At 37.9% G+C, this 26,651-nt stretch overlaps 1 protein-coding gene across 1 annotated transcript in view; it reads right to left on the bottom strand.

Moving 5' to 3' along the window:
* The window catches only part of LOC106828394 (phosphatidylinositol-binding clathrin assembly protein), a 37,144-nt gene extending 13,757 nt beyond the window's left edge, over window positions 1–23,387 (bottom strand). The window contains exons 1-12 of the mRNA XM_070503329.1: window positions 23,250–23,387; window positions 22,213–22,288; window positions 21,092–21,194; window positions 20,840–20,933; window positions 20,608–20,719; window positions 19,634–19,740; window positions 18,768–18,809; window positions 12,757–12,836; window positions 11,857–11,933; window positions 8,152–8,235; window positions 8,004–8,034; window positions 3,755–3,881 (exon numbers count right to left, since the gene is read on the bottom strand). Coding sequence (XP_070359430.1) covers window positions 3,755–3,881; window positions 8,004–8,034; window positions 8,152–8,235; window positions 11,857–11,933; window positions 12,757–12,836; window positions 18,768–18,809; window positions 19,634–19,740; window positions 20,608–20,719; window positions 20,840–20,933; window positions 21,092–21,194; window positions 22,213–22,288; window positions 23,250–23,363 — 1,047 coding nt within the window. The 5' untranslated portion in view covers window positions 23,364–23,387. The remainder of the gene's footprint in view (window positions 1–3,754; window positions 3,882–8,003; window positions 8,035–8,151; window positions 8,236–11,856; window positions 11,934–12,756; window positions 12,837–18,767; window positions 18,810–19,633; window positions 19,741–20,607; window positions 20,720–20,839; window positions 20,934–21,091; window positions 21,195–22,212; window positions 22,289–23,249) is intronic.
* Window positions 23,388–26,651: the final 3,264 nt, after the last annotated feature.

Below are 26,651 nucleotides of genomic sequence, written 5' to 3'. Positions count from 1 at the left end.
AATATTTGTGTTATTAGAATTTGAGGAGGAGAAGAAAATGACTGCAGTGCTGAAAAAAAATATTAGAAGTAATAATGGCAGAAAACTTCCCAAGTCTGGCAAAAAATATCAAAATGCAGACTGAAGAAACTGTACGAAGCTGAACAGAATAAACCCCTTAAAATCCACGTCAAGACAAATCATAAAGTTCTGAAAATGAACGACAAATATCTTAAAAGCAGCCACAGAAAAATGATGCAATATCCATAGGAGAATAATGATTTGAATATCTGTGGATTTTTCATCAGAAACCATAGGGGCCAGAATGAAGTGGCCCATTTTTCAAATGCTGAAAGAAAAGAGCTGTCAATCCAGAATTCTATATCCAGTGAAAAGTGCTTTAGGCATAAAGGTGAAATAAAGCCATTTTCAAAGGAAGGAAAAATGAGAGAATTCACAGCCAGAACTGCTAATGCCAGAACTGCCAGAATTGCTAATGGACATTCTTCAGGTAGAGGGGAAATGATACCAGAAAGAATGAAGGAAGAGCAATAGAAATGCTGAATATCTGGGTAAGTATAAAAGGCTATTCTTCCACTTTTGACTTCTATAAAACATGTTTGATGGTTGATAGCAAAAAGTGTAAGATCACCTGATGGTTTTTTTCAATGTAATGTATGTATAGACAACTATAACATAAAACGAGGAAGATAAGGGAACCTATATGGTGCTAATGTTTCTACATTCCAATTGAAATGGTAAAATATTCATTCTTAATGGACTATGAAAAGCATGTGTTTTATAATTGCATTGCTGGAGCAAACACTAAAAAACAAAGAACCCAAAGGAAGGCAGGAAACAGGAAACAGAGGAACAACAACAAACACACCAATAATGAAATTAAATGCAAATAGTCTAAACATACCAAATAAAATACAGAGATTGTCAGAATGGACTTAAAAAGTATGCACCGTACAGTGTATACAACTATATACTTTTAGACAAGAGACTTACTTAAAATACAATGATATAGGCAGCTTAAGAATAAAAGGATGGAGAAAGATATACTATGAAAACACTAATCAAAGGAATGCTGTTACATTAATATCACACAAAGTAGACTTTGGGGCAAAGAAAATTACCAGGGATAAAGAAGAATATTACATATTGATAAAAGGGTCAATTCATCAAGACGACATAATATTCCCAAATGTGTATCCACCAAACAACTGAGCTTCAAATTACCTGAAGCAAAAAGTGGCCAGACTGAAAGGAGAAATGGACAAATCCACAAGTACAGTTGGGGACTCAACACCTTTCTCTGAGTAATTGACAGAATAACTACACAGGAAATCAGCAAAGATATAGAAGAACCGAGTAACACAATCAACCAACAAGATCTAATTGGCATTTATAGAACACTCCACCCTACAACAGCAGAATATGCTTGTTTTCAAGTGCTCATGGAATGTTCACCAAGATAGACCATATCCTGGGTCACAAATCAAAATTTAACAAATTTAAAAGAACTTAAAGCATACAAAATACTTTCCTTAACCATAAAGGAACTAAACTAGAAATCAATAATAGAAGGATAACAAGAAAATTTTCCAACACTTAGAAATTAACAATACAACTCTAAATAATCTGTGAGTCAAAGAGAAATTAAAAAAGTATATCGAACTCAATGAAAGTAAAGATAAAACATAATAAAATGTATGGCTTATATCTAAAGCAGAGCTTAGTGGGAATTTTATAGCATTATAAACACTTACACTAGAAAAGAAGAAAAGTATCATATCAATCATCTAAAACTTCTACCTCAAGAAACTAGGAGAAGAGCAAAATAAGCCCAAATCAAGCAGAAGGAAGGAAATAAAGAGCAGAAATCAATACAATTAAAAACAGAAAACTGGGGCTGGGCTGAAGTGGAGCGCATGAACTTAGCTACTACTACTACTTCAGCCGCCCAGGAAGGGACCTAGCACTGCTCGTCAAGCCACGCTGTGGCAGCATCCCACATACAAAATAGACGAAGACTGGCACAGATGTTAGCTCAGGGACAATCTTCCTCACAAAACAAACAAAACAGAAAACCAATAAAGAAAATTTAGTGAAATGAAAAGTTGGTTCTTTGACATGATAAATAAAATTGATAACTCTTTGGCACGACTGACAAAGAACAAAGGAAAGAAGGCACAAATCACCAATATCAAGACTGAAAGAGTGAAGATCACCACAAATGTTATGTTGTTTCTACATTTCATCCTTTTTACTTCAAACCCAAAGCTTCCTTGCTACACCCCTTCTAGGTTCTTAGTCATCTGTGTTCTCTATTAAGCATGCAATTCCTTCAAACTGCCCTATGTTATTCTCAACTCTACTGCAGCAACACAGCACACCTCTCCTCAGTACATTTTGAAATTACTTCTTCCTGCTTCCCAAATCCTATCAAAATTCTCATTTCTAAAATGCACCTCAGCTGCATGTTGGGAAAACAAAGTCACTATGTACTCAATAAATAATATGCAGTTTGTTATATGATTGGACCCACGAAGTTTTAAAGCTAAATCATGCAAAAAATAGCATAGGCCCATATGCTTTAAGTCCTTGGGGCCAAATGTGTTTTGGAATTCAGAATGTTTTGTATTTTAGAAAGATAATTTAGAAATTACACATAGAACATATTAGTAACACCTGGGGGGGCTGAAATACCACTCCTTAATGAAACACATTAATATTTCTGCAGCAAAATGCGAATGCAAAATTCATATGTGAATATTTACACTTAGTGAAATAAACATTGACAAAAGCCTCGTTATAGTTCAGGTAAAGATTTGCAGCCAAAAGACTTTGTTGCAAACCTAACAAAAAAACTTGTTTTCCAGAGCCTTTTGAATTTTAGAATTGCAGATAATTTATTTTAGAATTGCAGATACTTTACTGGGGACCCATGATTTGACTTTCAATCTGTTAGCCAACTCCTATCAATTATATCTGCATATCCATCTCTCAAATCTCTTTCTTTCATTCTACTGCCACCATTCTAGCATTCTAGACCAGGCCACTCTAGATCTCTTGTCTGGACAACTTGAAAAGGCTTCCGTGTCTTATTTCCCTACTATCCATCTTCCACGTTCCTCCCAGGCTAATCTTTCAAACCTGTAAAAGTGAGCGTGTTATACCTTTGGCTCCCCACTCCTTATAAGATAAAATCCAAACTCCTATACGAGTTCCTAGATCTGATCTCTGTTCAACACTCTAGCTTTATCTCTTGTTGCGCCATCATACATTATATGCTATAGCCATGTTAAACTACTTACAATTCCCTGAAAAACCCAGAGTTTCCTGCCTTTGTTCACACTGCTCCCTCTGCTTAGAATGCCCCATTTGCCAACCAGTGACTGTCAATTCACCTTATCTCCTTTTACCTCACGTTTAGCTCCTTTATAAAATTGACAGCACGCCCTCTAAAGTATTCCATCTCAGCACTTATAATATTCAGTGCTACTATTTGATGACACATCTGTCTACTCTTACAGCTCCTGTATCTTTATCTTTCATCATAGTGCCTGATACCTAATAGGTGCTCAATAAATGTAGAGCAAAACAGTGGAATAGTTAGCTTAATATGTCTGTAACAAATGTGAGCACAATACATTAAAATTAAAAAGAAAACATTTCTTGCTTTACCTACTTCCTCAATACAAATTTCTATGTTATATTTATATATCCAAAAAGTTTTAAAAAGTAAGGTATTAATCATAAATGTTACCATGTGGGGAACAGGAGGAACAGAAATGGGATTCCAGATGGTTGATGTGCAGGTACAGGTATTCAACTGCCAGTTCAGTCCACCAGTAATTTCCATCCCTGAAGGTTGATGCCACTTCGTGTCAGATCTAAAATGGATTTATAAATCAGCTCCTTTTAGGGGGTTACAAACCTACTATTTAAACATCTAGTCAGGGTATAGCCTTTAAGACAATGTTTATACTTATCAACAGGTAAGAGATAATAGGAAGGAATCACAAAACAAAGCTGTATGAAATTAAGTTATTACAAAAGTAATGTTTCAGCTTAGTTTTGATAGATAATGCCAAATTTAAATTCCCTACTAACAAATTTTGAGAGTTCATAGAAAAAATTCAATAGTAGCAGTTCCTCATAAATAAAGTGACTTGAAGGGATACATTTTATTCTAAACTATATTGTAATAGTTTATCTAAAGAAAAAAACTATCTCATGTTGGTGGGTCAAGAGGGCACTAGAGTAGGAGGAAGTAGTATTGAATTCTGAGCCTATACCAGTGGTTAAGATTATTATCCTTATCTTCTACATCTCTTTCAACTCCTCCACCACATCATGTAATACCCTATTCTGCATACATCAGTCACCACTTCCCCTTCCCCAAAGTAGCCACTCTTTTTCTCATGGTATTTAACTCCATAATCTCAAAGAGGATGTTTATACTGCTACACCTTAATTTATAAATTTTAGACATCATTGATTTCCTTTGGAAGATTTAGCACTCTCACAACATACCCTACTTCTCCTCCCACCTCCTCTCATCTTTGAAATACACTTATATATATATATAGTTTTATCCTATAGAGGTTAATAGTCCCGACTCTGAGTTCAAATCTCAGTTCAGCCATTTAATAACTGCATAAAGTTGGGTAAGTTATAGAATCTCTGTATCTCAATTTTCTCATATGTGAAATGTGGATTCATTGCATTCATTCAACAAATACCCATGAAATATCTACTAGGTGCAGGAACTATTCTTGGTGCTTGGAATATATAAAATAGACAAAAATATCTGCTTTCATGGAGTTTATGATCTAGTGTAAATAATAATCTCAAGTGGAAAGATTAAATAAGTCATTATGTGTAAAATACTTAGAATGAATAATATCTGGCTCAGAGTAAATAATAAATGTTAGCACCAAATAAACTGTTATTTTTATTTTTTCCTGGAGACATCTCTCCTGGAGCTCTATATCCTTCTGTTCCAATCTAAACCGGCTGGTCTCTAGGCCTGCTACACACCTAGGCTGTATGGTACTAATCTTATGGGACCGCTGTAGTGTATGCGGTCCATCATTGACCAAAACATCGTTATGCAGTGCATAACTGTATTGGGAATTCCCTCTACCTTTCACTTAAGTAGGGCTCTCTGTTTCCCTGAATCCCATGTGTTCCTCTTTCTTAGTTTACTTCTCTGTTTTGCTGGAGCACACCCAATAGGAGCTTCCTGAGCAAAGGTGCATGGTAGGTAATTTGTTTTAGATTTTGAGTGTCTGAAAATGTCTCTATCTCTTGCATTTGATTGAGAGCTTGTCTGAGTACAGAATTCTAGATTGGGAATAAATTTCACTACGAATTTTTAATAGGTTGAAGTACTGTCTTCTAGCTTCCAGTGTTAGTGTCTAAAGGTCCAATGTGACACTTATTCTTGACCCATTGTTTGTGCTTTGTTTTCCTCAGTTCTTGACACTTTAACCATCTCTACTCAACCTCTACAATATTAGGAAGTTTTCAAAGTTCAATTCTGGACCTAACATTTCCTCTTTATTCTTTACCAAGATTAGTTAATCAAGTCTTAAAGCTTTAACTACCACACTGATGACTCACAACTTTTTATCTCCTGCTCTAATCTCCAGATTCATGTCTACCTGCCTCTTGGATGTGTAATACATATCTCAAACATAACACGTCAAAACAGAACTCTTGATTCAACTTATCTACTCGAACTATTTCTCCTCCAGTCTTTCCCATCATATGTGATACCACCATCCATGTAGTAGCTCAAGCCTAAAACCTAAGCACCATCCCTTGAACCCTCTTTTCTCCTTCACTTCTAACAGCAAGTACTATCACATCTACCTCCAAAACATGCCCCAGATGCATCGACCTTTCATCATATCACCTGCATCCCAGACGGGTGTTTTGTATGGCACACTTCAAGAGAAAAGAAGCAGTATGTACACAGAGTAGAATTTTTAAATATATTCCTGGGTTTTATTTGTGACTATTTTACCTAGAATTCTGACATCCATAATGAATAAGTGAGATTGGTCAGCAGTTTCCTTTTTTTGTTCTATCTTTATTGGGCTTTGATATTAAAGTCATATCATTTCATACACTGAATTACAGATCTTTCCTTTTTCCTTTAGCCTGGAATTGAAATTTCTTACTCTTTAAGGGTTAGATAAAGCCCAACCATGAACCCGTGATACACCAGCAGATCTACAATTCTTTTTTCAAAACCTTTTGTGGTAATTGGTCCATGCATATTTCTGCCTCTTCTTAGATAAACTTGGTAATTTATATTTTGCTTGGAAATCATCAATTTCCTCTAGATTTTTGAAAATGTTGTTGCCAAACAGTTTCACAAAGTATTCACTTATAATTATTCTAATCTCTCCTACATCTGTGGTTATGTGAGCTCTCTTATTACTCATGTTGTATGCTTTTACATTCTCTTTTCTGTTTAATCAGAGGAGCTTGTTTTATTGGAATTTACAAAGAAATAAGTTTTGGATTTATTTGGTTTTTTTCCAATTTTATTAGTTTAAGCTTTTATCTTTACAAATTTTATCTTCCTAATATATTTTTTGTTATTTTACATCTATTTTCTTAAGATAAAAACTAAAATCTTATTAATTTCTCTTCTTTAACAATGATGAAATTTTCCTCTGAGTTCTCACAGTGCCCTTTAGCTCTGGTCTGAAGTTCTCTTTTTCATTACCTTTAGATAGTTGATAACTTTCCTTTTGATATCCTCTTTGGCAAAAGTATTATATTTTCTAATTTTTAAGAAGTTAAGATTTTCTTTCTTCTCCTCCTCCTTCTCCTCCCCCTCCCCCTCCCCAAAGCCCCATAGTTGTATTTTCTAGTTGTGGTCCTTCTAGTTGTGGCATGTGGGACGACACCTCAGCATGGCCTGATGAACGGTGCCATGTCCACACCCAGGATCCGAACCAGCGAAACCCCAGGCTGCCAAAGCAGAGCGCATGAACTTAACCACTCGGCCACGGGGCTGGCCCCAGTAGTTAAGATTTTCATGGTCAAATTTTTATTAATTAGTTCTAATTTTAGTGGATTATGAGCGAATGTAGTCTGTAAAATTCTTTAGTTTTTTGTTAAGGTTTTCTTTATGATTGCTTTGAAGAAAATGAACATTCTGTGTGTGTGGGTGTATACACTCGGGTTTGTCATTTATTTATCATGTGTTATTCAAATTCTTTTATGTTCTTACTTATGTTTTGTCTACTAGATCTGTCCAATAATGAAAGAGGTTGTTTGAAGTCACCCATTATAATTGTATTTTTATCAAGTTCTCCATGTATTTCTAATATTTTTTGCTTTATGTATTTAGCTTTATGCATACACTAAGCCTGTTATATCTCCATAAATAGTGCCGTATTTATTCTGTTCAGTGCTTTTAACCTTACATCCCACATTATTTGTTGTTAATATTATCGCTTCTGCCTTCCTTTGGTTTCCATTTGCCTGTTTGTTTGGGTTTTTTTGGCTGAAAACGTAGGGATTCACTCACTGAGGTAACACCGATTATCTTACGATGCTGAGGAGCTCCAACTGGTGGTTTATTGTCTTTATTTAATAAAATAAAAAATATTACTCATTTAATACAGTCTATATCATAAAGTAAGAAAAGAACTGAGAATACAAAGAACTAGGAGGAATGCCAATATTTAAGACATGTTTAGAAAAAGAAGATCCTTCAGACAAATCATGAAGGGATTGTCAGAGGGGTAGGAGGAGAACCATGGAATTCAGTTAACTGAGAAGTTTACCTACAAAACTGGGATAATATGTAACAAATAAATTTTCTACTTTAATTATCTAAGTAAAAAATCCACATCATACTATAGAGTTTTATAACAAATTATTCTTATATCTAATTTAAAAATAATTATTTTCTAGTTGTTACCCTCATGTGTCCCTCCCTCTAACATTTATTTATTGGTTATCTTTTTTAAATAATAAAAACTTACTTGTTGACTGGATTTTCTCCAAAGTTAAAATCTGTTTCATAAAACAAACACAAATTTTACATTATTTTTGTATAAATACTTTTTATGAAAATGCACTTAAAAATATATATGTATACACATAAAATATTAATTTAAAATAGATGCTTACTTCCTACAAGGCTAGAAAGTGAGCCATCCAGGTTGTTTGCTCTAATTGTTCCACCTTGCTGTCTGGCTCCAACCGGTTTGTGGGCTTGTGAAGGTAATATTGGTTGTAACATATCATGTAGGGGAAATAATCTGAAAATAAGAGACAAAATTAGATACAAACCTAGACCAAATTTATATCAATACAGTAATGACATATATGTATCTTCCCATTAAAAACTAGCAGGATCTCAAATTATTAGGTTAATGAGTATAAATAAAGTCATGTTAGATTATTCATGATAAATTTTAACTGAGCACTTATATGCTAGACCCTGTACTAGGTGCTAAAGATACAGCAGTAAATAAAAAAGATAAAAATCCCTGCCTTCATGTAACTACATTCTATTCGAGACAGAAAATAACGAAGGAAATAAAGTACATGATATGTTAGATGGTGATAAGTGTTAAGGAAAAAATATCAGGGACAGCGGTATGATATGTTCGTAGAGGAGGGGATATTTAAATTTTACAAAGGAAAGGCTCATCACAGGGACTTTTAAGTAAAGACCTGAGGGATGCGAGAAAGTGAACCATGTGGATCCAGCAGAAGGAACAGCACGAGCAAAGGCCCTGAGGAAGGAGTGTGCTTGGTGTGTTTGAAGAACAGTGAGGAAGCCAATGTGTCTAGATTCAGAGTGGTTAAAGGAGACATAAAGGCAATGGAGGGCCTTGTAAAGAATTGTGAGGATTTTGGCTTTTACTCTGAGGCCACCATCTCAGGGCAACTTCCCTGAGATGGTGAAGCCATTGAAGGGGTTTGAACTGAGAGACATGATCTATTGAGTTGTATTTTAATGAGATCACTCTGACTTTTATGTGAAGAATGGACTATAGGGGGCGAGGGCAGAAGCAGGCAGGTAGTCAGAAAGCTCTTGTAGTAGTCCAGGTAAGAGATGATGGTAACTTGGACTAGGGTGGTAGCACTGGAGGTAGGGAGAAGTGGTCAACTTTTGTATACTTTCTGAAGGTAAAGCCAACAGATTCCCTGATGGATTCGATGTGGGGTGTGACAGAAAGAAAGCAGTCAAGGATGACTCCAAGGCTTTTGGGCTGAGCAACCAGAAGAAATGATTTGCTATTTGCCATTAACTGAGATGGGGAAAACCATGGGAAAAGCAGGTTTGGGGTGGAGTATCAGGAGCTTAGTTTTGGACATATTGAGTTTCGGAACCCTCTTAGATATTCAAGTGAAACCATTGAAAAGACACTTGGATATACAATTCTGGAGTTCAGGAGGAATGGCCGTAGCTTGAATACTAATTTGGGAGTCCTTACCATGTAAATGGTATTTAAGGCCATGACCCTGGATGCGGTCATCTAGGAAATAAGTTAAGTATAGATTAAAAAATGATGAGGAATCAGTCAAAAAAGTCTAAAAAGAAGCCAAGAGTTAGATAAGAAGAAAACCAAGAGGCAAATTAAAGACAGTGTATTAAAGAAGAGGGAGTGATGGACTATGTCCATTGCTGCTGAGGGGTCCAGTAAGATGAAGACTGAGAAATTACCACTGGATTTTGCAACATGGAGGTCACTGGTGACTTTGACAAGAGCCATTCTAGTGATATGGTGGGTATAAAAACCTGATTGGTACTAAATAACTACTTAAAGTACTTAAAGTAGTTTAAGAGGAAATGGGGGAAATGTTAACACACTTTTCTTAGTAACTGTAAGAACAAGCAGACAAAATAATCAATGAAAATATAGAAGATTTAAACAACAAAATTAACAACCTCAACCTAATTGACACCCATGGAACACTGTACCCAACAATGACAGGATACAATTTTCAAGTGCATGTGAAACTTCTACCAAAAAAAAAAAACGATTATATGCTAGGCCATGAAGCAAGTATCAACAAATTCCAAAGGACTGAAATTATATAGAGAAGGTTCTCTGACATACTGCAAGTAACCTAGGATTCAATAACAAAAAGATAACTAGAAGATCCCCATAGGCGTGAAATTAAAAAATGCACTTCTAAGTAACACATGGGTCAGGCCCTGTTCTAAGCTCTCTACACGTATTGACTCATTTATCCTGACAGCAACCTTATGAGGATAAGAAAGCTGAGGCACAGAGAGATTAAGTGATCTGCCCAAAGCCACACAGTTCATGAATGGTACAGTGAAATCTGAACCCAAGCATTCTGGTTCCATGGCCAGTATTTTTAAATCATGACAATTTAAGAGAAAAAGTGATTTCAGCTGGCTACAGGATTTTCGACAGAATTGGTTCAAGCAATGAGGGTTAGGCAACCCGGGCCGGGTGCTCAAGACAGCACGTGCAGAGATCACCAGTAGTCACTGTTGGTCTGCTGGCAATCAGGCCCATAGGCTTTTATAACAGCGTAGTAGTAGTTCCTCCTCTCTACTCTCCTTGGGATCCACATTCACATCAGACTGAATCCACAGCTTGTCAGACACCATGTTTAACGTATCTTGTAATACCTGTTGTAAGCACTAATGATTCCCCAACCATAGGGACTCAGAAAAGTAGTCATTCTTTTGGAAATGAACCAAGTGTACAGTTTTTGCTATACATATGGTTTTACTCAAAGGACTTATGCTCATCATAGTTTTAGTCAAACTCACCCATCGAAAATGCAGAAAGTATGTCCATTGAGAATATATGTATAAAAGAAAAATAAAAACAACATTTAAAATAGATACAGTTTAAGTCTTCAAGTTAAATTAAGAGCAAACTTTAATTCAAATACATATAAACCCTATAAAAAATATAGCTCATTATTACATGGATTTGTGTCTAGAGTAGAGAATCAAGTAACATCATTGAAACACAATCATTCATTAAAAAACAGAATATGGCTGATTAGGAGTAGTTATGTGCCAGTAAATGTATAACAGCCAGTTCTCCAGAAAAAAAACAAAGGCCTGTTTTGTAGTGTTTGTCCATTTCTGTGGTGCAAATACTTCCATCATGGCCAATTTCAAGTTACCAATGCAACATCAAGCAGCTTGCAAAATTCCTGAAAATGTAGCAATGGGCTCTTGTAAGTTGCTATGAGCTGAAGCTAGCACACTACTGAAGCATGAGGCACACCACCCGTAAGAGACTACAAAGGACTTCTGTGTTAGGCATTACAACATATCACACTGTATGTATGTATGTATGTATGTATCTGTTTCTTTGTAAAATTTATCTTCAATTAGCAGTTATTTGCATGTACAAAATTCAAAAGTTACAAAATGGTGATGACTCTCCTACCCATCCCTTTCCATGAACCACCAAGTTCTTCCTGGAGGCAGTACATTTTACTCATTTCTTATATATCCTTCCAGAAGTATTCTTTAAGAAATTATATAAACATATGTATTCTTTTTTTTCTGTTTTTAAAAACAAAGATGGTAGCTCATTTTCCATTTAACAATACATCTGGGAGATCATTCCATTTCAGCACATAAAAACAAAGTCCTTATTGATAGTCATTTTGCAATTACAGTGTTGCAATGGATATCCTTGTTTGTACATCATTTCACAACTGTGAATATATATGTTGAATAAATTCCTAGAAATAAAATTTCTAGGTCAAAGACTGCTTCAGGAAGAGGCAGCAGACGTAGTAGGTGGTTAAGCAGCAGAAGAATGAAAAACTAATTCTGTCCTCGATTATTACTGATAGAATCATATAATAGAATTACATTACCTGCAAACCAAGCTCTGCTTGCTGAAGATTTCACAACTGGACTATTTGGGACGGAGGGAATGAATGCATGCTGGAGACTTAAGAGATCACAAGAAGGATGAGGCACACTGGAGAATAAATAGAATCACATATATCCTACCCAGCTGAGCCTAGGTTTCTTTAATTCATTCATCTATGAATCCATCCATCCAACTATATACTATCTGTGATAAAGATATAATTAAGAAATAGTCAACAGACTTTTTGTCTATTAGAGGGTGATAATATAAATCAATTACAATCAACATAACATAAAAAAGTGGAATGAATGAATAATACATGACGCTTCTAGAAATTTTGGACAATACTGAAAAGTACAAAAGAAATTGAAGTCAACCATAATTTTTCCATTCAGAAATAGCTAATCTGAACATTTTGAAGTGATATACCTCAAAATTTATATTATTCATCTTTTCTGTATATGCATATATAGAGGAGTGCATGCATGTATGCATTTGTATTATCTGGGTGTATACCCACACACACAGATAAGTCTCAAATGTTACTATGCACACTATTTTGTTGATAAACAGTTTGCCATACCATTAAATAATCATTTATAACAGTTATTCTCACTAGAGGAGCTCCTGAGGGAAGAAATCAAACTCTTCAAAAGAGGGGATTACTCCACTCCCAACCTCTGACTTGGCGAATCACTCAGTGTAATAAAAGATGGTCCTTTAGGAAGCATATCAGCCTTGTGAAGAGTATGGAGTTCCATATTATCATTAAAAATCACTGCACAGCATTGCATCATATTCAAAGCCCATAATTTATATAGTCACTCTCATGTTGTTGAAATGAGGGAACTTATTTAGACGGAAACAAAATTAACCTATATTAAGACAGTTATTAACTTACCTGTGAGGAGGTAAAATGTCCTTTTTCTCTTCCAAAGAAGCTAAATGCTGTTTTAGTGCTTCAAGTAAACTGTGGGGTGCCTAAAAATAGTTGTTATAAAAGGGTTATTTTCTGATATTCTTAGTAAATTCATACTCTCCTACATCATATAAAGGTTTTAAACAAAAAATAAGACACCTGTATAGTAAATGCCATAAAGCTAAATAACGGCTATGAGCAAATTCATTATTAAAAGTAGCATCTTGATATCAAATCACATTTTCAAACTATGCTTTTATGTACACTTTTTTAAAACAACAACAAAAAAGCCTCTTAGAATGATCAAAGGGCTGTTAAAATATTTACTCCCTTTGGAGAAGATACTGGGCTTGAGAGCATTCAATATTTGTAGCTCCTTCATGAGTCACCAGACCTAAATAAATTTAAGTTAAACACCTTAAGCCCAGTGGAGAAGAGAAAGAGGGGAGAGAAGGAAACAGAGAGAGAAAGAAAGAAAAAGGGATGGAGAATTTCCCTCATTAGCAAATTCATTCGTGGTTTCTGGTCTCTGCTAAAATGTCACCTCCTCAATGGGGATTTCCTTACTACCCTACATAAAATAGTACATACCAACAGTCTCTTTACTCTCACTATGTTTTATTTTTCTTTGTAGCACTTATCTTCACTGCAATTATAGGTTTCTTTCTCTGTATGTTTATTGTCTGTCTCCATGAAGACAGAGATTTTGTCTGTTTTGTTTACTGAGGAATCTTAAGTGCTTGGCACATGGTAAGTGCTTAATTAATGTTTGCTGAATGAATGGAGATGCATCTTTTCATTCTCTATTCCCATTAAAAATGGAAAAAGTGGAAAACAGAATTGAAACAAAAAAACAGCTCACTAATTGGGAAAAAATATTTACAAGCCACTTATCCGACAAAGGGTTAATCTCCATAATATACAAAGAACTCACACTGCTTAACAACAAAAAAACAAACAACCCGATCAAAAAATGGGCAGAGGACATGAACAGACATTTCTCAAAAGAAGATATGAATATGGCCAATAGACACATGAAAAGATGTTCATCATCGCTAATCATCAGGGAAATGCAAATCAAAACTACACTAAGATATCACCTTACCCCCGTTAGATTGGCAAAAACATCCAAAACCAAGAACGACAAATGTTGGAGAGGTTGTGGAGAAAGAGGAACCCTCATACACTGTTGGTGGGAATGCAAACTGGTACAGCCACTATGGAAAACAGTATGGAGATTTCTCAAAAAGTTAAAAATAGAAATACCCTATGACCCAGCCATCCCATTACTGGGTATCTATCCTGAGAACCTGATATCAGATATCTCAAGAGTCCGTTGCACCCCTATGTTCATCGCAGCATTATTTACAATAGCCAAGACGTGGAACCAGCCTACATGCCCAGAAACTGATGATTGGATAAAGAAGATGTGGTATATATACACAATGGAATACTACTCAGCCAGGAAAAAAGATGAAATTGGCCCATTCACAACAACGTGGATGGACCTCGAGGGCATTATGTTAAGCGAAATAAGTCAGTCAGAGAAAGACGAACTCTATATGACTCCACTCATAGGTGGAAATTAGTATATTGAGAAGGAGATCTGATCGGGGGTTACCAGGGAAAAGGGGGGGTGGGGGGAGGGTACGGAGGGGGAAGTGGTGTACCCACAACATGACTAACAAAAATGTACAACTGAAATCTCACAAGGTTGTAATCTATCATAACATTAATAAAAAAAAAAAAAATGGAAAAAGTGGGCTTCTTACATAAGGTTGGTTCCTCACCAAGGTTCTATATATCCTACCATCTCTCTCCTGGTTCAATCAATCACTCCTCAAGAAAAGTTTATTGATAAACTACTACACACTAGGCACATGAGCAAAAACAACCTGGTCACAGGCTTTATGACCTGGAAAGCTTCAGTCTACAGGTCTAGGAGAGAAGCGATATCAAATAATTACACAAATAAACGTAAAGTCAAAATTGTGAAAAGTACTATGACAGGGAGGTACATGACAGATAGTGTTTAAGTCAGAGAATGTGACCAAGTCAGGGAGGTCAGAGAAGCAAGTAGCAGTTGAGCTGAGATCTAAAGGATGTCCAGGAGATAAGTAGGATAGTAGGAGATGAATGAGCATTGTAGGCAAGAGAACAGTATGTACAAAGGCAAGGACCAAGAATAAAGATGGTCTACGTTGCTATAGCAGAAAGAGAAAAGCGGAGTGTCGGGGAGATGATACTGGAGAGTAGGTAGGGATTCAACAATGCGGGACTTAAAGGCAATGTTGGGCGGTATGGACTTTATCTTAAGAATACTGGGTGACCATCGGAGGGCTTTTAAGTGAGGGGTGAAATTATCAGATTTGTATTTTGCAAGTTATCAGATCAGCATTCCGGTTGCATTGTATAAAACAAACAGCAGAGGGCAGAGTATATACCGGCAGACTGGTTGGAAAGAGAGAGAATGGAAGTTTAAGCTAGGATGATGGTGTAGTGGCAGAGATGGACATAGATGGCTGCTGAACTGGCAGTGGGGAGACCAGGAAGTCCGGGGCCCAAGGTGAACCACAAAGGTTGAAGCATACAAGATGGGCAAGAAGGGGTAGAGGGACTCCCCAGAATGATCAGGGGACTGCAAGTGTCACCAGGGCAAATGCACACGTTTGGCAAAGGGACAGAGTATTTCTGGTTCATTCAGTCAGTCATTCAATAAACACATAACAAAATAATTAACAAAAAATAAATAAAATTTAAAATTAACAAACGTTGTCATTACTTGAACAATGTTGGTTGGAAACACTCTTTTTCATCTGATTTGCTTTCAGACAATTCACTGACAGCTACAAATTGGTGGAAACGCTGCCACCCAGGGTTAGCAGACATGATTAGCAGAACACTGCTTAGGACTACGGAAAACTTCAAATGCACCAAGGTGCTTTACAATGAAAAGGTAGACGTGAGGCCATAGGATGTCTTTTGTGGGGCACACAGTTACCCTCCACCCACAAAAACCACGGAAATGCTGTGGTGAAGGTGGGAAAATGCATTCAGGTGCACATCAGGGTGGAACCCTCTGGTAGGTGCCCCCCTCCCCGAGTTTGTGCCCCTGGAGCTGTGATGAGGAGTGCGGCCCAGAGATGTCTGTTTGAACTATTGCAGTGAAAACTAAAAATGCATCCGGTGGCAGACAGAGCAGACCCTGCTACGTGAGTTTCCTGGAGTTGGGCACCCAACACGAACTGCACAGAATAGTTGAAAGGAGAAGGATAGACACACCAGATAGCTACTCACAGAAGGAGGCTCTGCGAGCCCCAGACAATGTCGAAATCAAGGCAGAAAAGATTAACCAAGGAAACGAGGGCGATTTCCGCTGAAGAAAACAGAAGGGTTTTGGTGAGTCTGCACCTAACAGTCCAGCATCCATTCACATAAAGTCAAGTCTGTTGGAAGCACAAGGAGAAACTGGCCAACCTACGGTCACAGAGGAAGATTTAACACCCTTCGAGAGATCTAGTAGCAGATCGGTTGTAAACGCTCCTTGAAACTGTGCATTGTTAGGAGGAGACCTCTATCAAGGAGACTGACTGAGTGGGGCAAAGCAGAGGCTGACTTAATTCTCGTCTCCCTAACCTCCTCCCCTCCCATGGAGCCCTGCACGTCACTCCATTCCAGAGTTTCCAGGACACCCGAGAAAGCACGTCGCAGGAGCAGCTCTGCCAACCCAAGGCCATGACAAATGACTTTCTGTACTGGCTGAGGGCCAATGGCTAGCCTACTGATAAGAAAGCTCTTCCAGTAAAAGGAGTTGATTTATGGAGGAAGGAAGGGGGATCTGCATGAAAGTTTACCAAGAAAGACTCTCACCTGCCTTCCACAGCCTCTCCCATAGCTATCTACTTTGTTTTTGATTCAGGTGTCCTGGGGACCAGAGCTGAGATAAGGAGGAGAAAGAGTGGCCCAATGGGAAACATGGACCTCCATCCTGCAGCTCCTCCTGTCAGATGTCTCCCTAGAGCTCTGGCCACAGGCGCTGAACACTGAAGGAAGCTGAAGCCAAGATGCCAAGCCCAGGTCAGTTAACGCTCATCAGTACCCAAACAATGGCCAAGCTGTGGTTCTCAGCAAAGGACCCCTTGCCACCTCCACCATCTCCCTCAAGGAAGTGAGGTCAATGTGGAGAAAAATCAGAGGACTACATTTTGGCAGATATTTTAGTCATGTTTCTGTAGTCTTTGTTCTATCTTTTTCAGGAACTCAGGGACTGGGACTGTGTCTCATTCATTACAGCTCCTTCCTCCTGGTAGGGATTAAGCATGTGTTTGCGAATGAATGTTGACTGAAATCCATTGGTTATAGTGCCTCTGGGAAATGAAATCCCATCTTCTCCCCTACTAACCCAGATATTCTCATTTTCTCTTTGTCTGGTTATCTGACTTCTCATTCTGAAAACTATGCATTATTTCACCCTACTGTCGGTGGGGACACACCTCTGAAACAGCCGCCACCCGCCCTCCAGGCAAAACAGTAAATAAAAAACAAGATGGCCTCCCAGGAGGATGGCAGAAATTAATGCCAATCTTAAAGATAAAAAGGATGCAGAGTGATGGTCCCCATCATATATCCATGTAATTTGCCAATATGGCCCCCCAAACCAGTCAGGCCCTGGAGAATGACAAACTACAGCATAATCAATCAAGTAGTAACCCAATTACAGCCATGGTTACTACACTTTCTTTGGTAGAGTTGGATTACCGTAGTCTCAGGTAGATGGCATGCAGCTATCAGTTTGGTGAATGCTGCGTTCTCCATTGCTATCAAAAGTGTGCATCAGAGTTTGTAGGCACATGGAATGGACAACACTATACATTAACAGTTTTGACCTAGACTGTGTTTACTCTTTCAACCCTCTGTCATAATATGGTCAGAAGAAGTCTAGACCATCTGGTTACCCCTCAGAAAAATTACATTGATCCATTTATATCCATGATGTCATGCTAACTAGATCAGATGAGGAGGAAGTGGCCAGTACAGTAGAGACCTTGGAAAGCTACATACTCTCCAGAGGGTAGGAGATAAACCCTACAGATTCAGGGGCCTTCTACATCATTAAAATTCTTAGGGCTCCAGCGGCCAGGTGTCTACCAGGAAATCCCATCCAAAATGGAAGATAAAGTATTGCATCTTGCACCTCCCACCATGAAAAAGGAAACACAACACCTGGTAGGCCTCTTTGGGTTCTAGAGACAGCATGTTCCCACACCAAGGAAAACTGCTTTGGCCCATATTCAAGGCAACCAAAAAGCCTGCCACATCAGTTTGGGGCCCAGAGCAGGAAAGAGCTCTGTAGCAGGTCCAGGCTTGGCCAGCAGCCCTACTGCTCCAGCCCTATGGTACGTCTGGGATGGAACACAGGCAAATCCAGAGGGCACAGGCAGACTGCATGAGCTCCTCTACCTCACATCACACCCATGGCCATGTAAGGGGTTCCTGATGACCAGCTTCCAGGGAAGGAAAAAGCCTGAGTTCATCTGATTCTCATGACACTGCTATGAGACAGACAACAGTATTACACTCATACTGCAGTTGCAGAAACAAGGCACAGAGAATGGGAATGAATTGGTTGAGATTATACACCTGAAAGGAGGACAAGGCAGCCTCAAATCTATGTTCATTATTCCAAATACTCTACTGTTTCCACTGATCAGTTCTCTCCATTTAAAAAGCATGGTCTAGTTGTTATACTATGAGTCACCATTTAGTACTCAGCAGAGAATGGCCTCTTTTATAAGACCAACAGCTCACAGACCTGTTCAGAAGACACAAGTCTATGTGTGTGTGTGTGTGTGCATATATCTTACTCCTGCGGAAATGAAAATACACATGTGAGTATATGGCAAAGGATGGCACCTCAGATGATGACCAATAGAATAAACACACAAACATAAGGACAAAAACACCATTTAAACACACAGGAGAGATACACTGACCTGAGTAAGATGTGGAATGTCGTTCTGGTCAATTCCAACTTGCTAAATTCACAAAACAAAGGGGGGGAAAAGTACACATTACTGCAGGGAGGGGCAACAAAGAAATGCAAGTATGAGACCACAAGCATGAGTGCTTTGCTGGGCTGGGACCTATCTGATCAAGAAAAACAGGTTAGGCTAAAGTATGCCATGGACAGTTAAGTACAAACTTATATTTGTCATAAGGCTAAAACTATAAAAGAGAAGACTGGGCAGATAATGAGTCTTTGCTGTTTGAGAAGAGCTAAGCTACATTTTTGATATCACACAAACGTGTTCTAATTTTTCAAGTAGTTAGAAATCAGCTATTATTCATGTTGTTGTTCTCCTGTGGCTAATATGTCTTTTTCCCTTTGGTGTTTAGAAGTTCAAATATTGCTTGCCTCAGGTGTGGTTCTCTTTGTATTTGTCCTGCTTGGGTTCCTCTGAGAGTCAGGGTGAATGTGGGGTTCGCCTCACGCATTTCTCTCTCTTATTGATCACAGACCTGTTCTACCTGTTGTCCACTGACTGAAAAGACTTAAGTCATATATATTTTGGCCTGGTTGTAGAGTCATTTCTGGTGGGAAAGTAAGCTTGGTATAGGTTATCCTCATGGCTACAAACAGAAATCCTTGTAAGATTGCTTTTGAGCACAAGTGCATTGGATGGTACATTTGAAGTACCTAATTTTAGTTTTTAGTTTTACTGTCTACAAAATAGTTAAAACTACTACCAATTTCTGTGTGTTTGTGTGGTACTGGGGGGGGGGGAAGATATAGTTATACTGGATACTAAACTAATACAGAAAACAGCAGAAAGCCTTGGATAGAAATGGACTTTTGTACCTCTGCAACTTTCAGAAACCGTGCCAATTTGGTCATTCTTTCGAGGAATTTGATGTAAATATCCAAACTTTCCTTGCACTGGTTCTTCCTCATGTCAAAATACTTGTCTATAAATAGAAAAAAAATTACCATGAAGGAGCCAATATCTTAGCAATTTTCAAGTTCCACTCCATTCTGATGATTCTCTTTTAAGCTGATTCTGGATATGATTTTAACTTGTTCAAAACAATTACAGTTTTAATCCAGCTATTTTTTTGTTTTAACAAGCAAGAATACTGCTCTGGGAATAACATGCCAAACACTGGTGCTGGGAATATACATAGAATTTAATAGCATACATAGAGAGTTTAGTTTAATTTCTACAACTTCTAGTCTGTAATCTTTTTGATTAACATCAAGTCTGAACCTCTCTAAGGGAAGGGGCTGTGTCTCCCACTCTTTTATAATGTTACAAATGTACTAGGTACCCCTTCAGTATAAGAAAAACCTCAACTTCTCATTAGTGAAGTTTGGAGAACCCTTCCTATGAAATAAATCATTCATTAGGGCTAAATGATGACAGAAATTTCCTGAAAAGCCTAAGAAATATATGCCTGTATATCAGCAATAATACTTACTTATGTTATAGGCCCTATCTTGTTAGGAAAGTCAGAACTGTATTATTTGACTTTGGTGGAGTGAGCCTTAATGTGTAATGTATAAATATGGCAACCCATGTTGATTCCCTGGTAAGTTTCCCATAAATATAAAACTTATATGAAAACTAAAAAGTTCTGTGGCTAATTACCAAAACAATTTTTAACCAAAAAAGCAATATAACGTCTCATTATTTAAAAATATATATGACCCTGCAAAGATCTTCTATTTTGAACCTAGAACAAATATGAGTTTAAATGTAGAGATAAAAGATTTTTACAAATAAATTATTTTTACCAGTGTATTTTTTAAAAAGCAATGTTTATTCTTTAGCCTACCTAGCAGATTAAGGATCCCCTCATTATAGGCTGCAAAGAGACGAAGAGAATCCTTAAAGAGGAGCATGAAAGCGGCATGTATTATACCATTAGTTAGTTCATCTGAATTTGCCTGGAAATTAAATAAAAGAGTAATCAATTACCACTACAGTTTAAAATAATTCCTTCTCCCACTTACAGTTAAACAATGCCATATACCAATATTTTAAAAAAGGATTTATAAAGCTCTTACATTAAAATTAAGAAGAGCATCAAACTGAATTTGAATAACTGGAAGTGTGTTTAGCAGCTCTTTAGTATTCATAGTTCTCATCATACCATTCGTCCTACAAAAGATAACAAATGCATAACATCAATAATTAAGAGTTTGAGAAGCAGCGTGACATCAGCGTCTCGAAATAAAGCTGTGTTTTTGACAAACTACATATCAGAGCACATAAGTATTTCAGTATTTCTTGCTTACAAACTAATGATAATTACTGACCCTCTCTTGGTTTTGGTGATGTCAGATGCGATCAGTCTACACGCGAGCGACTTTTCATTCAAGTATCTGCTATATCGTCTGATGAAGGTTGACATAGTATAGCCTAAAAATGAAACATTTTTATTTTTTCCTAATTAACCAATATTAACCATTTACGATATATGTCACTAAATGCAAAGACTTATCATTCCACATTCACCTATATATGTCAATATATATATATTCAATAATAGATTCAATAATATACGTACATATATATATATATATATATGTCAATAACATCTTTGAAGCACAAAAGCTAGAATGGCCTTTATTTATCATCTAGTCCAACATTCCTCAAACTTTCTGTTAAAGATTATTTTTTTATTTCCTCAAAGCCTTGATATCACCTCATGATGCAGTGTTGATAGTGACACTCCTGAATAAGGAAATCATTGAACTTTATCAGTTTCTTTCACATTTCGACAGAAACTATTGTAAATTCTTAGCATTTTCCTGAAACACCTCATTCCATTGTCACCATCCCTCCCCCACCCTTCCTCCACACAGCAGATAACTTTGTTCCCTACTTCATAGACAAAATGGAGAAAGAAAGGCCATGATGGAAACTCAACTCCTCACTATTCAACCTCCAAATGCACCTTGATTATTTACTCAATTTATTTATTCATTCAACAATTGTCGAGTGCCTACTATGAGCAGTGAACAAAACAGGCAAAAGTCCCTACCCTTGTGGAACTGCCATTCCCATGGGGATTGATAGACAAGCAAAAGAAAAGAAAAACACAGAGATGGTTAGTCGGTGAGAAGTGGAAAGACTGAAACTCAAGCACAGAAGGGGCACAGGGGTATGCCACAATTTTTGGTAGACTGAACAAGGAAGGCCTCATTGAGTAAATACCCGGAGATTTCAATTTCCTCTATCTCCAGCACATATTCTGTTATTCTTAGTAAGCACCCAAATATGTGTTGTATCAATGAATTTAGAAATTATTTACCATTGTAAAATGTACAACACACCACACCCTTCATAATTTAGAACCATTTTTTAACCAAACGTGGTTTTCAGAACTTTTCCCTCCTTGCCACATAGAAATACTTCCATCAACGAATCGTCTTACCTTCCACGACACTTTTATCCAGAAAGTTGTGTAAAGTAAACAAAGAGTTTCTAGATGCAAGATGTTGGATAAAACGCTGTCAAACAAATGTGCCAAATTCTAAAATTAGTTTCTGTCCACAAAAAGAGTGTATTAATGATTTTGTCATTGTGAATGCATATTTAACATAGTTCTATCACACAGTTTCTATTTCAGGAGGGCTGAGTAAGGTGAGCATGAGCATATCCTGGGCTACCCAACAGAAGGATCTGCAGTGTTGTCAGCTCTCCTCTGTATATATACCCCCAAATAAACAAGGGGGTACACATTAAAGCTCATGTGAATACACATTCTTTTCCCCCAAGACTTTCTATGGTGCCATTTCCCCCTTTTTGATTTTGAGAAGTTTTAACTAATTGCAGAATTAATTACAGTTGTCCCTTGGTATCCATGGGGGATTGGTTCCAGGACACTCCCCCCGCCACAGATACGAAAATCCACAGATGCTCAAGATCCTTATATAAAATGGCATAGTGTTTGCATTTAACCTGCACACATCCTCTCATATACTTTAAATCATCTCTAGATTACTTATAATGCCTAATGCAATGTAAATGCTATGGAAGTAGCTGTTATACTGTGTTGTTTAGGGAATAATGACAAGAAAAAGTCTGTACATGTTCAGTACAGACACAACCACTGTAGGCCCTTTGACTTGCAAACTGCTTTATTTTATTTATTTATTTATGCATCAACACATTTTTGAGGGTTTTCTTGTTTTGGTCTAAACCATCTAAATAATTGAGAAATATCCACCCTATTATCCACTTTATTACCCAGTGGTTAAAACAGTATACCTCAAATACTGACTGCAAAGATATATCCATAAATAAAAATGGAAAAATCTGTTTTTTAATACCTACTGCTATTCACTTCTCCCACTTGTCACTAATGAAAGTAAAAGGTAGGAAGCCCTTAACAAACCAAGAACATTTTGCAATTGCACTCACAGTGTTTTGTACTAAAAGGAAGGAAATTTGAATACAACCCATGCTCACCTCATTTCCATGTACCATAAGGTGATGCACAGTAACCAGGGCTTTGAACACCACCACCCAGCTGCTGCTCCGAGTTTTCTCAGAAAGAACATCAGCCAGATGTTCAACACTCATATTTGTTTCATTTATGTATTGTATTAGATCTAAATTAGAGACAATGACAAGAGTTAAAATACAGACTGAGAAATAATTTTCAAAACCAAAATTGGTAACTTAAATACAGATGCAATCAAATCTCAGAGAAATGACAATCCAAAACATTTTCTTCATTACAAATATTACAAATGTACTGATATAGGTTACATGATATTTACTGCCTGTCTACCTTATTGTTCTGTATACTTGATGAGGACAGGGACTGTGTCCATTTTGGTCACCACTGTCTCCCCAAGACCCAACACAGTTGTTGGCACATAACAGGTTATGGTAAATACTTCTTAAATGAATGAATAGGGCTCAAGAAGGTAAGTAACATACCCAAGGTCAAAAGAATAGTTAAGCAGCAGGGCTGGAAATTGAATTCAGATTTGTTTGAGCCTGGAGACCAAGATATTAACCATTATGTCACACTGCCTCTCTCAAGAAAAGAGTCATTCCATAAAGGTTTAGTCAGGAGCTTTCCTTGTAGTATCACCCAACGTCTGATCCTTTCGTTTGCATCCTTTAACCCCTTATTGCTTTTTCTTCAGTCCACTTCCCCATAGCCTTGTACCTGGTTTATTGCGACAGCTTCCCAATTTCCTGCCTCAGGGTTACAACCATTCATCAATTTACTTCACACAGCCCCTCAAAAGCTAACTTTCATTGTTTCATTTTCCCATTCAAAAACATGCAATGATTCTCTACTGTTTATTAGTTTAAAACCCTCTTTGCTTTGAAAACTATCTATAGACCATTATAAAACAACTTCATATCTAGCACTTATTCATTAATCAGCATCTTCATATGCATAGCACTAGGATAGGTACTGAGGAAGGTGCTTAACAAATATGCTAGTGCACTCGAGCTATAGGCTGACCCTAACTGTTGACCCAGATTCATTTCTTCAATAAATATATGTCGACGAAAATAATCCATCACCAATCTATAAATGAAAATTTGGGAGAGTTTATTCTGAGCGGAAATCTGAGGACCATGGCCCGGGGCCTTTCTTCCCAAAGGAAGAAAGGGCACCAAAGAAGTGGGGTGTACAGAGTGGTGATATAGCCCCAGAGAGGATGTTTCACATAGGATTGAAATGTCCCTTTTACAATAGTCGCGAGACTGCTCTGTCGGCACAGCGATTGACGGAAACAGCAGGTAGGTCTTCTGTCTCAGTGAACGCAGCAGGGTGGCAGTCTGTTGTGTGGAGCTGGGTGGTCACAGGTGAGCTGGGTGGTCAAAGGTGAGTGCAGCAATCAGTTCCTAGCCTAAGGAAAGATGCTTATCCCTAAGGAAATGCCAGTGTGGGGGGAAGTTGCACCTTTATCTCAAGGGCCTTTGTTCTGGCCCTAGGAAGTGTCTAAGCAGATATGCAATGCGTGCTCAACAGCCACAGTCAGGCCCTCTTGGAAAAAACAAAGTCAGGCCGAATTAGGTTTATACAAAATGGCTTCCTCGTATACTCCAATATATCCTATTGCTTGCCATTTTTATTTGTCATATATATACTCGGTTTCAACGCCTAATGTATGCCAGTTGCTGTGCCATGTTTAAGGTTATGAAGAATGTGATTTTCTCATATTTTTTAATCTCTAAGTCTGCTTCATTTCTCTTTCTGTAAAGTTTCCTCTGCAAATTTTTTTTTGTTTCTGCTTTCCCATGATTTCAGCCTTTGGACTGAACCTTTGGGCTATCATGGTACTGACTCAAGCGTCCCTTTTCTGTTCCATGCATCTTCCACATAGATAACTACTGCTCATCCTTTAAGTCTTGAGAAACCAGTTCTGGACATATTACATCACCATCCATGGCTGGATAATATATATTGCCCCAGAATCTACTATGGAGCCTGCCTAGAATGTTTACCAAACTTAAATATATATATATGTGTGTATATATATATATATAAAGGAAATTAATCTGTTTAACTTAGTGAACTGTTAATTGTTGTAATACATGTACATTATCATGATGATAAGAGAAAACTTCAGAGGGCAAATATATATTAAGTCAATGGATAGTTTTTAGGCAAAATACGAAAGAGGTGATGGAAAGAGTAAGACAGCTATGAAGGTTTCAAAAGCAGTAGGATTTATGTATATTGCCAATAGCACATACTGTTTATGAAGTCATTGCTCAGTATGAACTCAAACAATAGGAATTGAGGCTAGGCTGGGAGTCAATTCTGTCTGAGCAACAGATAACTTCAAGAATCAAAATTCTTTCCCCCGGAAACACAGAGGCGCATAAAAAAGGTTGCCATGGACACTCTAAAGCATATTCACGGACCTTAGGTAAGGACTATCTATGGGAAGATTTGCTCCATAGACTTTTCCTTCCTTTATTTCAAAAGACTCGCTGCATACCATGATTTATATGGAGGCAGGGGCGGGCTTTAGAATTGAGATCCTTCTCAGAAGCTTGAGTTGAATGTTATTCTACCACCTCTCGCGTCCTGAGTTATTTGAATAACTTGTAAATAGTTTGGAGTTTGGAGTTAAAAAGGCTTGTGGTTCTCTTCTGGGCTCAATCAAAGATTGCTAGAAGTGAGAATTCAATCTCCCCACTCCTGCAGGGTCAAGGACCAGGGAGAGGAGCAGGCGGCAGCCATCAGAGGCAGTTAGACCTCGCTGGCTGCGTGGGCCACCTGCGCCAAGCCTCCTACTCACCGGCTAGGTGTTTCGGCTCTGGTTCCGCGAGCTCATCGGTGGTCGCCCCGAGGGCAGCCTTGGACGCAAACGACCCCATGCGCACCTCGCAAACCGCCAGCCTCGAGGATGATGGCTGCAGAGTCTAGTCCCTCCTCTTCCCGACCAGCGGCATTATGAGGTGTGATTTGAAGTCGCTAGGCACCGGGGTTCCGCAGGAATGCTGGGAAAGATGGCTGCGGGGGCCCAAGAAGGGGGTTCTCAGACATGATCAGGCTTGGGGTGGGGCATATCCAGAGGGGCTAAGGCAGACCCTTTGCATAGTAAATGCTCAATAGCAAAATAAACAACAACCATTGAATGAACATTACGAGGAAGGAGAACATGTTAACTCCAGATGGAAGGGCTGGAGATCTTCAGGTCTTGGGAAGTTAAGCAGTCCGAAGACGGTACTTTGTAAACGCTTGATGTGGCCTCATTAGGGAAGCTTGGGTCGCATTTTATGGGGGCTGTATCCTGCCTAAGGTCATGTCCTCCTATCCCTCACCCAGCATCAGATACAGAAGTCTAAAAAGTTGCTCATAATATTCCTTTATTATCCCTTTTACTGTCT

The sequence above is a fragment of the Equus asinus genome, chromosome X, assembly GCF_041296235.1.
Source record: "Equus asinus isolate D_3611 breed Donkey chromosome X, EquAss-T2T_v2, whole genome shotgun sequence".
NCBI lineage: Eukaryota > Metazoa > Chordata > Mammalia > Perissodactyla > Equidae > Equus > Equus asinus.
Note: the sequence above shows the minus strand (reverse complement) of the source record. Positions and strands in the feature narration are given on the sequence as shown.